Here is a 13,032-nt window from a genome sequence, read left to right as displayed (position 1 = left end):
ATACCTTTGGATGAAAATAGGGCACTGCCCTCTGGTGAGTTTCCATTTCTTATATTTAGAAAGAAACCTTTATGGGAACATCTCCTAGCCAGACTAGGTGAGTCACCCTAGGATTTGGAAGGATTTGAAAATTCAATATATGGACTCTTACTAATTGAAATCTGTACTGTTATATTTTCTTTTCCATATCTGTTAAGTCTTGACCCATATATACATAGGGAAACAAGAAACATTTCCGGAGGTAGCGCTGTGGAGTTCCACATCTTGTTGTCCCAAAGGTGGTATTCAATTTGGACTTTGGGCCCTAATTCAGATCTGATTGCAGTACAGATTTATTCTCAAAATGGGCAAAACTATGTGCACTGCAGGTGGGGCAGATGTATAGAGAGAGTTAGATTTGTGTGCGTTGTTTTGTTTCTGTGCAGGGTAAATACTGGCTGCATTATTTTTACACTGCAATTTAGATTTCAGTTTCAACACACCCCACCCAAATGTAACTCTCTCTGCACTTGTTACATCTGCCCCACCTGCAGTGCACATGGTTTTGCCCATTTTGAGAATAAATTTGTACCGCGATCAGATCTGAATAAGGGACTTTATTAAATTGCGGACGTTTTCTTATGGGTTTTTAGACATGTTTCACTGCTGCAGTTTTCACCTTTCTTTAAAAGTCGACACTGCAGGGGGTGTGGCTTGACCTTCTAGCTGAGCGGACGTGTGTGCTCCGGGCTCTGCATCTATCCTGCCTAAATCTCCTGTCCCGGAGGCCACGAACACCCTGCCCCTGATCACTTACTCTCCGGAATCTTCCCCGATCCTCCTGGGACACCTGTGGCGCTGCTGTTGGGTGCCTGCGGGGAGAGGCGGCTGTCTGGGCCTGTGGTGTGTCGCGCTGCAGGCGCCATCTTGGAACCCTCGGCGGGTCCTCCTGCGGCCTTGTCTGCTGGGCGTGGTGGTGGTCTAGGAGCCGGGTGCGCTGTTGATGAGATCATCCATCCCAGCTGGTGCTGTCAGCGGTGAGCTGCGGGGACTCAGCGCTGCTCAGACCCTATCCTGTTGCTGGGGTGCGCGGCGGGATCGCGGCCCGCTGCAATCTTAGCCCTCGGAGACGGGGAGCTGCAGTCTGCTTGGTCTGTCGCGCGGCTTCTGGGAGTGGAGACAGAGGCTGGACCCGACTGAAAATATACTCCTGCTACCACCCGCCACTGACATCCTGCCCTGCTGTGTTGATTGCTCCAGCTTTTGTATATATATCCTGGACCTACTCGAGCATATCTCCTACTGCTGCAGACTATTTGTGGTGTCTGGCATACTGGTGCTTCTGCTTCTACACCCTTCGACAGGTACTGTGCTACACTTGCTTGCTTTGAGTCAGACCACCTGGAACACTGTTTTAATTCCTGCTATAAAAAGAGCCTGTTGCTAGTGCTCTTCACTATATATCCTATATATTGATTTGTGGTGCTCCAACAGCCTAATTGGGTCTTACTGTGTATCACCTGTTGCACTGGATGCTCTCTACTCGACTTACCAGAGGTACTATCCTAACTACCTGGTGGTGTGCTAGCCGCCACCATCTCGTCACTGTACTTGGTGTGGGTGCAACCTAAAACACACAATGTCGATATCTCTGCAGCACATAATCGAGGCCATTAATGCCTCTACCCAACGACTTCTTCATGCACTCGGTCCGATGGAGACCCCTCCTGTATATCCTGCAACCTTGACCTGCGCTACTTCCACGCCTCAGCGGCCAAGGGAACTATTACATCAAACAGAGCAATCCTTTATTACTCCCGGTACTCCCGACTCGATGGATAAAGGTGATGTGTATCCAGCTGCAGCAGAAATTGTGCACTTCCAGATCTATGCACCTGGCTCTCTATCCTGCTCCTATATGTTTCCAGGACTTGATCGAATAGACAGGCAGCTTCAGTTTTACTGTGGAGATATTTGGATTCCCGTATTTGCAGTACCTACCTGTATGAAACAAGTTGACACCTGGCCAGACTAAATGACATTGGTGTATATGTCTGCCAAATCTGAAACAATGCCTAAACTCTCTGCTCAATACTTCCATACTTTGTGCCTGGTCTACTGTAAAGATATTTAATTTTATTACCCGTAGTGTTCAGAGGAGTTGTCCTTTGGTCTCACAATGATTCGATTCTGCTTATATTGCCCCTGTTAGACACTCGTTTTGTTATCCTTTATATGGGGTGGGGGGGGGGAGGGTTAGATAGGTGCTAGTAGGGAGGGGAGGGTGGGAGTGAGGGGGAAATTAGGTTTTTAGGCTAGGTAGCTATTAAAAGGTGCAGGCCACTACTTTACCCCTTCTTAGTTGTAGTTAGTTGAGAGGGCAGGTTACTTATGGGATCCAGGTATACCTAGATTGGGGTTAGGTCATACAGGGTGGGTTTTTTTTTTAGGGGAGGTTTATTTTGGGTCCTTAGGGGGGTTTGTGAAGGGTTGCTTTGGGGTTCTTCTTAGGACTAATTTGTTAGCCTTAGATAGGTTTGAACTGGTGTGGAGGTTTGGCAGGAGGTATTCTTTGTTAGCCCATTTTGATTCATGACATAGCAATACGTTCCTGTACTAATCACTTCACAAATGCGCTTTTATATATCCTGTTTTAACGGTTGTCTGGATGCCGCCTTCGGGCAACTACGATATACTTATGTGGGTGTAGGGAGCCATGACTTCTTTTCATTCTTTACTGCAATGTAACCCTATCGTTCTGTATATGCACAAATAATGTATGTGCTCATGTGATATGTGTCTAATACCCCTTTTCCACTAGCAAATTCTACCCGGGTTTTTGCTCGTGGACGCGCACCGACACGGGTTTTTAGTCAGTGTGAATGTGTCCTTCTCACAAAACACGGGTAGAGAGACCAGGGAATTCTACCCTGGTATCTACCAGGGTAAAACACGGCAATGACACGGGTCTGTGCGCAGTGTAAATGCACATTACCCGTGTTTTATATATATATATGTAACGCTCTGAGGCCGGTAATTGGTTCTTCAGGGGCACCAGAAGATGATGTCATCTGCTGGAGACGCGCTGGGAGACGCTGACCACGAGGAGGCTTCCCAGCAGCAGCTCCTCCTGCGCTGGGCACAAGAAATAAGAAGACAGATGACAGGAACAGTAAAGGATACTTTACCATATACCATGGCAGAATAGTACAGCAAAATGTCTGCAAGTCCAGCATAGACACAGCTACTCTGAGACTCCATTGCTGCAATGCTGTAAGAAGTCCCCACCCACCACCACCCCTTCCCTTTGTCCCATTTGTGACTTCAAACTGGTTTGGACTGGAAAAAAGCTATGTCTTGTGGGCATTCTTGGGATTTTTCAAAATTTACCCGGGTTTAGTGTAAATGGCTCTGACACGGGTATAACACGGGTCTATGTGCAGCGTGAACAGTGTTTTTACCCGTGTCTTACACAGGTATGATCCGTGTTCAAAAACCCGTGTTTAACACTGGTTTCAGATGGAAAAGGGGTATCATTTGCCTCTGTCGGACTTTCATGCCAGTTTTGTTTGTTTATGTTGGAAAACCAATAAAAACAACTCAATTTTAAAAAAAATAAAAAAGTCGAAACATGACTAAAATATAGTTGAAAAAGGCAACAGTTTTTGACAAAAACACATTGATCTGGGAATAATTTGCAGATCAACGTAATTTCCAACAGTTTCCAGCACGGAATTGAATACCCCCATGAACCCGTATACAAAGCAACAGAACTTGGTGTGTGGGTAATAAAAAGCTACGGAAGCTGCATCATAGTGCTTCTTATACAGTGGCAGACTTAGTCGCATACAGATGGACAATCAAATCTCAAAGATTGACAATTTCCAATTAAAATTAATTTGTGCAGTCTTATATTGCATTGCCTTACAATTGAGATGGGTCACTTTTGCATTTGTTGTATTGCCTTACAGTTACTATGGTTATGCTGGGAGGGGGGGGTAACGGTTAGGATTAGGCTGCCAGAGGGCACATATAGGGTTAGGCTGCAGGAGGGGTGGGTTTACGATAAAATACTTACTGGAATTACTGTAATGCTTCAGGGTTTTAACCATCAGGATGTCACTCTCTGCATTGTAAATGATTTCAATACCAACCCATATTAATGCTTATAATAACATATTGGTTATCCAAACCCAAAGTTACTTGCATTTCAAAATCTACTGTAAGTGATGTTTTGTAACATGACAAAGAGGAAATATATTTGACTTAAACCAGTTTATATTCAGGCTCAAAAACTACTGAAGCCATCAATAACCTGCAGCAAACTGTTAAATGAGTTATCCACAATGGCTGGGAAGGGGAGCATGGTAATCTGTTACCATTACCATGACCCTTCCCTTCCCCTGCCCCTACACATAAGGCAATAATATACATAGCCTGCTGGTAGGGAGAAATGTATTGGAATAGCAACAAGAGAGGAACGTTAGATATCTACCCACTCGGAAGTTAGAATCCGCTACATCAGAAATGTATCGGCTATAAATATTTGGGGCAGTTTTCACAGTATAATTGCAGGTTTTCATGCAAAATTAAAAAACCGCTATGTCTAGAAATATACAATTTAAAATCCTCCCCTAGCGGGCAAAATTATACCTAACGGCATTTTTCATTTTTAGAGAGAGCTAATTATAGAGGCAATCGAGATCCCATTCTTTTTCTTTCATAGCCTCTTAAAGGATACTTTAAGGTTTAATTTACACAAAAAAGGGCCAGAACTCATCTGCCTTAGGTTGATAATGCTTATTGAACCCACTTTTATTTTTTGCGCCAAATAAATAATAAAGTATGAAGTAAAGGAATGTATCACGACTCTCAAGAGTCAGAAAAGATTGATAAAACTTTTTATTATTTCTGGAATCTCCATACCTTTTATTGACAAGGGGTCAACAAGTTCTATTTGGATGAGGCACTGAGCTAGGAATTGTGTTCCACATACACCTTGTCACGATCCGAGCTGTCAGACAGACTTTCTTACTGGCTAAGTGCCTCCGCAGGTTCAGCTTGCGGTCCAAGTCTCATCCCTGCCGGCGTCCTGTCTGCCGTGCGCCATCACCGCTGCCATCCTCCAGTCCTCTCAGCGCTGCTGAGTCCGCGGCTGCGCGGCGCACCGCTCCCCTGTCTCCCAGTGACAGTGCTCAGTGCACGGCAATCCATCCGTCCGCCGCCATTGCTCCCAGTATCCAGCATGGCGTGCACAAACACACTTTTCCGCCATAGCAGACATGGGGGCTGCCATGTTCTTCCCAGTCACATGTCTGTCCTGTCCAATCCTGAGGGTTCTGATCTCCCAGTCATTCCTGCCCGGCCAATCCTGGCCACTCAGTGGGTATAAGTATGCTGGGAGCTCTCAGAACCTTTGCTAGTGCTTCAGTTGTCTCCAGTGTATGGTCAGCTGTCCTTGTCTCCGTGCAAGTGTATTTCCTGCTGGTGTTGTCTCCTATGCTGCAGTGTATTCCAGGTTATTCCATCTCCTGTGAAGTCCAGGTTATTCCATCTCCTGTGATCCTGCATCTACAGCCCAGCACTCAAGCCTAGCTCCGGGACTCTGGTCCTTCCGATGTTCTACCATCGCTCACCATCGATGTTCCATCATCGCCTGTAAATCCGATACTCCGGATCTCCTGCTTCTAAGCTTCCGTCCGTCATTCCGGACCCACAGTTTCCACATCCGATATTCTGGATCCGATGTTCCACCATCGATACATTTCATCAGTCGTCTGTAAAGTATTGCTATCTGCATAGACTGTGTTATAACTCCTGCATACTTTACTGTCTGCCTGTTACAACCATCTGCTAAATAAACTCGGTTGTATTTTACTCCTGACTACTCATTGGCTCCGGGTGCACTGTCGCGCATTCCATGCGCAAGGGTCCTCTCCAACCTCCCCGGTTCAGGTACCGGTCCAGGTCCCCACCAGAGGTCTCAGTCTCGTCGACTCAGACCCCTGGTGTGACACACCTCATATGAACATAGCATTTTGTGCACCTTTAACCCTTATACTGTACCTCAAAAACTATGAGGCCTAGACAATTTGGCATGTGTTTGTAGTCAACTGTACAAGGTTGCATGAAAAGCTGAGTCCTGGGTGAACTGACATGGAGTGACTCCTATTGATTTCTTACCTTCACGCAGTGGCAGTGACCGCTCAAGCATATACTGTACTTCCATGTCCCAGGGGTGCTGAGACAGCCAAATCCTCCACAGCTTAACCCTAACCTCCTTCTGGAGGTGCCTAACCAGAGGCATCCCCAGGATGACAGACTAGCAATATTGTGAACGTGTCGGTTTGAGAATGTTGTCCTATTGACATGTCAAGGTTCTCATGATGACAGAGTACTTTTCTTCTACAAGTACGATGACATTGTAGTGTCAACATGATAAACGTTGACCATGGTTAACCACCTCCCTTATGCACCCCCTGCCACTTCGTACTCGCCACATCCCTCACAGACCCTATTACATCAACCCATATGCCCATCAGATCTCTCCAAGTGCAACCCACATTCCACCTAGGCATACCCACTAGTCCTTGAGACCTTCACAGAGGTCATTACTACGTCTCTACTCTTCAGGTAGCTTATTAACCTTTATTTATTTTTAAATGTTACACTACCTGTAAAAAATGTTACACTACCTGTAAAAGATGTTACACTACCTGTAGTATTAGATGGCATCAGTGGCCTGGCAGCAAGAGACACAGTGTTATATAGATACATCTGTTCACTGCTAGGTGTTACATTTTAGAGCAACAGAATTTATATTTAAAATGTATTGGTTGACACCTTGTACAGTACATTTCCATGCTGAGCTCAGAAACATTTTGATCTGTCACATATAGATCAAGGCCAAGATCAGCGGTGTCTTGAGGAGTGTAAAGTGTTCTTTCCTCTTCAGCACGCAGTGGGAAAGGAGCATTTTCACATGGCATGAAGCACAGGTTCTGCAAGTGGTAATGCTTATGTCAAAGTCAAGCAGAGGGGATTGGGCTTGCAAGTACTGGGGGACAGAGCATGTGTATGCACACTGTACAAGCACCTGTCTTTAATTTCTCTCCACAGGCAGGAAGATGAGGAGGTAGTGGAAAGGTTGTGCAGTGATCTAAGTGTGGAGAAAGAGCCTCTCGCTGTGCTATTCTACAAGCAGGAGGGGAATAAAAGGTTTGGAAGGAAGCAGTACACAGCTGCCGCAGCTTTATATTCCAAGGTACATGTAGCAGCCGTTTGGGAAAAGTGAAATCCCTTTTCTTCATTGCTATTCCTACTGATATCAGACTGTGGTGCGTAGCATAATTTATCAGAAAAGGTTCCAACAAGGTGTTTTAGAGTTTTCTGTTTGGAAACTTGTTTTATATAGGCAACAGCTAGATTTAGGGCATTTTCCTTATATTACGGCACATACGAGCAGTAGAGTGGTACCTGAATACAAATTTCTTGTGCCATCCAACGTTAACAGTTTTGTAATTGCGGATGGTTTTGATTTTGTATCTGAAATCATTTTTATCACTTGAAAGTCCATAAAAAACTTTTTGAAAAAAGGTTTTTAGCAATCTTTTGAAACGTGTGATCTTTTGAACACTTTATAAACCTTTAACTTACCTTTTACAGTATCCCCCCAAGATATGATTTAGGGGGGAGGGTGTGGCTGCGTGCGTAACGAGGAGTGGCACTGACCAAACCCTACCACAGCAGATAGGACGCATGATGGTCTGCTGCTTTCTCTGTGCACACTAAGGGGGGTATTCAATCCCTGCCCCTATTTCCGACAGGGGAAATAGTGGCGGGCACCTATTCAATGCTGTCATTTCCAACAGCATTGAAGAGGCAGCTTGACAGAACGGACCCAACTTTAACACCAGTCGGGTCCGTTTTGCTGAAAACGCCCATGGATTGTCAAGTTCACGGCCGAATCTAGACAATCCACGGCTATATTCGCTGACATGCCCCCCTTTTCGCCGCTCGACAGGCGGAACATTGAATTCCGCCTTCCCGATAAACTGGCGAGCGGACCAAAAACGGGGCAGGGTTCTGACTGTCAGAACATTCCGACAGTCAGACCCCGGGGTTAAATACCACCTTAAGGGTGAGGATGCCGTGCTTACCTCCAGTGGGGTGGGATTGAGGTGGAGGGGACAGCCAGTATCCTTTTCCTGGCGGGACCGCTCCAAACAATGACCTGCGTTATGACACAGCCAGTGGGCCACAGTACGCTGACGGTTCCTTCAGTGCTTTACTGGTTTTGGAATATCATTGACAGATCGACCACCCAAGAAATGTACAGTGGGAAGTGCACTGGTTTTAGTACAGCGATCGGTGCTTCTTCTACATGATATGGATTCTGCAGGGTGCCAAGGGTTATAATGCACCAAGATATAGGCCTGTATTCTCTTATATGCAGAGCTCACAGGTGTACACGGTGACATCCTACAGAAATGAGTGTAGCGTTGTTCAACCGCATATTCTATATCTGTGCCTGTTGACCTCGGGCTTGTTCTGTTTTGCGTAGATTTGAGAGTTCTTTTCTACCAGGTACAAAATGCTCCGACCCTGGTCTGCTCTCTAAATTCATTATTGCCGTCACCTGGGTTGGACTATTTAGTTTTAACTGAAATACAGGGGAAATGTAATAGGATGAGAGATTCATAAAGTGAGAGATTTGGTAAGAAATTTTTTATTTTTTATTTTTTTGAAGCGGCAATCCTTTACACTGCAAAACTAGTTTGATTTTGCAGTGTAAATGATTTAAAAACACTGGTGATTTCTTACCAGATCTCTAACTTTCTGAATCTCTCATCCTATTACATTTCACCCACAGATTCAATATATGGTTACAATGTAGGAAAATCTCTACCTAATAAACATGGTTAAAGCTTCATTCCTCCATTATTTATGACAAGTGTGTAAAAACAAAAACTATTTATAAGGTGTACCACTGTTTCCTCGGGAGTAGAATGGCAGGAAGTGTAAATCCGATTGTGGGCTTGTATTGTGTGTGATAATCAGGCTTCATTGTGCTACCTGTACTCTGCAAAACTTTTGTTGAGCCTACAAGTGTCTTTCCTGCAGGCTATCTCACATGCCATCCCTGGCACGGAGGAGATTGCAGTGTGCTTTGCCAATCGATCAGCAGTTCTCTTTCACCTTGGCCATTACTCAGTAAGTATTGTTTACATCTCTCCTGTCATTCTGCAGGTTTGTTCCTGCACAAGATTTCAATGTAAATCATCATTTCGGTGAACCACATGCTGTAGATCTCAGTTTTTCTTAGCCCTGTCATTTTTCTTATTTCCTTTCACACACATGCTGTTGTGCTCCGTGATGTCTCCCTCATTCATCTGTCATTTCTCCAGCCGAGCCTTTCAGCTCTCTAACTATTTTTTAATTATGAAGACTTTCGGAAGCGTATAAATAGCTTGTTCGCAAGCTGCAGGTAGCGCGGTAATTGAATTATTTTTCCACAGAACTTTTCAACTTAAAGGTGCAGTTCCCATGACAAACTGGACAGTTTAATAGTCACTTAGCTACTTATCCTGCATGGTGTGCTTAATTATGGGTAATGTACAGTACCGCTTCCTAAATACATTAGCTGCTAAATCTAGTCTCGAACAGCTGGGGGACTTTTGTGCAATTCGGCTTTTAGAGGTCTGTTCTATTGGATCTTTCATTTAAAGAAAATCTATTACAAACCTTTTTCTCTTCGTGGAAGTGCATGTTTATAACTTTATTATTACAGTATAACATGGAAGGTTTGTCAGTCGTTTTATAGAACGTTAATGTACAAAGATCTGTACTGTGCGTGTTTTCTCAGCAGCCGCAGAGAGCAGTTTTCTGTTGTTCAATAGCTGGACAGAAACTTCTGGGGACTTTGTGATCCCTGTCTTTGGTGACGGTCTATTCTACAAATTGCTTATGGCAGCGACTCATCTACTAGGACCTGAGGATTTTTCTATTACCAAGGCTAGACTAGTTCATAGTCCATTGGCTGCATTCTTGTGTATCGGGTGAGCTTATGCTGTTTGTGTCAGGTCCCCCGTTTCTCTGCTAATTACCCATTTGCTTTTATTTTTTGAGGGTGAAACAGTTGCTGGGTGGAAATAATAGCTTGCAAGGAAAATGAAGTGCCGGACTTTGGCCCTTATTCTGGTTCACTCGCAAAAGGCAAATTCCTTCACAAATGGAGAAAACCATGTGCACTGCAGGTGGGGCAGATGTAACCGGTGCAGAGAGATTTTAGATACGGGCCTTTGTAAGAGTTTTCTTTAAAGCGGCAATCCTTTCCATGTCAAAACCAATGTAAATGATTGCCGCTTTGAAAGAAAAAACTGGTTCTGCCCTGAAGGCTGATCGGTTAAGGACTGCGCGTAGGTAGTCGCCACTCAGATAATAAAAAAAACCGCCCCATGCATATCTGCGCGTGAATTGCAAAAATATTGCTATTGACCTGCAAATCCAAATGCAATTTCAGAACCATCATATTATTATTCCAGTCCGTGCAAAGGTGAATAGATCTGACCCTTTCACAACTCTGCGACGGACAGGCTGAAGTCACACGCCCTACCTTAAAGTGCCTGGGTAATGCCAGCGTTTTTTCTGACACGCCCAGAAAACGATCGGTTACCACCCCCAAACTCTGTCTTCCTGTCAGTCAAATTGTGAAGGGGATTGCTATTAGATCCATATGCTATTTCTGTGGCTACTTGTGGATGGGAACTTGCTCCTAGCAGGATATTAGATCACACACCCCTTACACAAGTAGGGTACTATCAAATCACATCAAGCCATCTCTGTGCATGTTAGGTTTACTTGCTTCCAATAGAATGGACACTCCGCCTGGCTCTCATTGAGAGGTGAAACCACAGAAACTAAACTAGAATGTGTAAAATTGTTCTTCTTTCTTTCACCCTTGGGGAATTGTCTATTAGGTTTGCTTGGAGGACATTAATCGTGCACAAGAACACGGGTATCCGGAGCGGCTAAAGAGCAAAATCCTTCAACGACAAACGGAGTGTTTGCAAAAGCTAAGACAATCTGTCTCCTCCAACAGTAAATCCTCTAGGACAGAAGGCGCTGGGCTGACTGAGACAACCGGGGAGCTCACTAAATATTCAACGAGTGACAGACAACAGGACCTGAAGCTGAACAAAAACCTGCAGCTAGCCAACGCTTCTAGCTCTCTGTCTCTACAATTCAAAAGTTCCAAAGGGCGCCACTTAGTGGCTTCTGAAGATATTGCACAGGGAGATCTTTTGATAAAGGAAGAAGCTTATGTCAGTGTAATAATCCCTAATAGGAAGACATCAAGTGGACAATGTGCATGGGATGTGACAGTTGGTAACGATGAACTGTATTGTCACCATTGCCTACAGAGGACCTTGGCATCTCTGCCCTGTAAGCATTGCAGTATAGCCGGATACTGTAGCAGCAAATGCATGGACGAGGCCTGGGGAGAGTATCACGATGTTGAGTGCTCATTGGGTAGCATGCTACTTTGCTTTGGCATTTTCTGCCAAGTTGCACTCAGGGCAGTCCTGCTGGCTGGCTACAGACAGCTGTCAGAGGTCTTATCTCAAACATCAAATACCAGGGTTACAACGCCAAGCTGTGCTTTGAAGAATGCTTCTAATGAGCATTATTGCAGTGACTATAAATCTTTAATTAACCTGCAGCCTCACGTTGAACATCACAAAGATGAGCACAAGTTTCTCTGCGCACTCACTAGTGCAGCGTTGTGCAAGAAACTGCGCATTGATCAGCTGCGAAGGAAGGCAGCATTGCCACCTGGCGAGGGCACTTTGGGAATGGATGGTCATGCAGGACAAGACAGGACCCAAGACGTGGAGATAATTGGTTCAGCAATACTCCTGCACATGCTTCAACTGCACTGTAACGCCCAGGCAGTGACTGACATCCGAGAAGAATATGAAGGTAATCTTTGTTCTTTTGCTCACACATTTTAAAAATAAAGTTTTAAATGACAATTGCAAAAAAATAATGTATTACTGTTTTGACCTTAATACAAAGTACATTCCGTGGGATACAGTAAATATTGTATTCCATGGAAAGTTCACGGTAAGGGACTTCTGGTTTTTTTTTTTTGGTACTTATGTAGTATCTGGGCTGCCGATTTCTAAATCGGGTCGGATCGGGAGATCGCATCGCATGCGACCATGCGATTCGATGCGATGCGATGACCCGATTTTTCCATAGGAATCAATGTTAAAATGGACTGAGTCCATTTTAACATGGAATTCAATGGGAAAAATGGGTCCTTTTCATACCCCTACTATCCAAGTGGGCATGGAGTTGGATATAAACCTGTGGCGAGCGTAGCGAGCCACCGAGCCCGAAGCGTGGCGAGCGAAGCGAGCCCCGCGAGGGGACGAATACCGTCCCCTCGCGGGGCTCGCTTCGCTCGCCACGCTTCGGGCTCGGTGGCTCGCTACGCTCGCCACAGGTTTATATCCAACTCCATGCCCACTTGGATAGTAGGGGTATGAAAAGGACCCATTTTTCCATAGGAATCATTTTAACATTGATTCCTATGGAAAAATCGGGTCATCGCATCCGATATCGGATGCGATGCGATGCGATGCGATATCGCATCGCATCGCATCTGATTGTATGCCTTAACTTAAGGCATACAATCAAAAAATCGGCAGCCCAGATACTACATAAGTACCTTTTTTTTTGTATTCACAGTTTATAGAACATTTCATTCATTTGCTCTTGCTACAGCCCTCATATAAAATCAAATACCTACTGGCAGCTATGCCATGCAGTGTTTCCCCAGGGATGATTACTAGAACTGTGCCTGTTGGACCTGTTCTGTTTTGCAAACATTTGTGAGCCAAGTTGGCCTGTTACACCAGGTACAAACTACTTTGATCCTGGTCTTCCCTTTTGAATTAGTTATTGCTGTCACCTGGGCTGGGCGAGTTAATTGATGAGTGGTATTGCCACACAGGTAATGGCAGCCATAAATTAGGAGGAGCAGAG

General features: G+C 44.8%; 1 protein-coding gene across 3 annotated transcripts in view; it reads left to right on the top strand.

The window, feature by feature from the left end:
• SMYD4 (SET and MYND domain containing 4) overlaps nt 1-13,032 on the top strand; it is a 42,496-nt gene that overhangs the window by 19,679 nt on the left and 9,785 nt on the right. For all 3 annotated transcript variants that reach the window (XM_083172133.1, XM_083172135.1, XM_083172134.1), the window contains exons 3-5: nt 7,099-7,243; nt 9,103-9,192; nt 10,959-11,961. In XM_083172133.1, coding sequence (XP_083028259.1) covers nt 7,099-7,243; nt 9,103-9,192; nt 10,959-11,961 — 1,238 coding nt within the window. The remainder of the gene's footprint in view (nt 1-7,098; nt 7,244-9,102; nt 9,193-10,958; nt 11,962-13,032) is intronic.

The sequence above is a fragment of the Crinia signifera genome, chromosome 2 (assembly GCF_055691185.1).
Source record: "Crinia signifera chromosome 2, ASM5569118v1, whole genome shotgun sequence".
In the NCBI taxonomy this organism is placed as follows: domain Eukaryota; kingdom Metazoa; phylum Chordata; class Amphibia; order Anura; family Myobatrachidae; genus Crinia; species Crinia signifera.
This window is presented reverse-complemented; position numbering and strand designations above follow the sequence as displayed.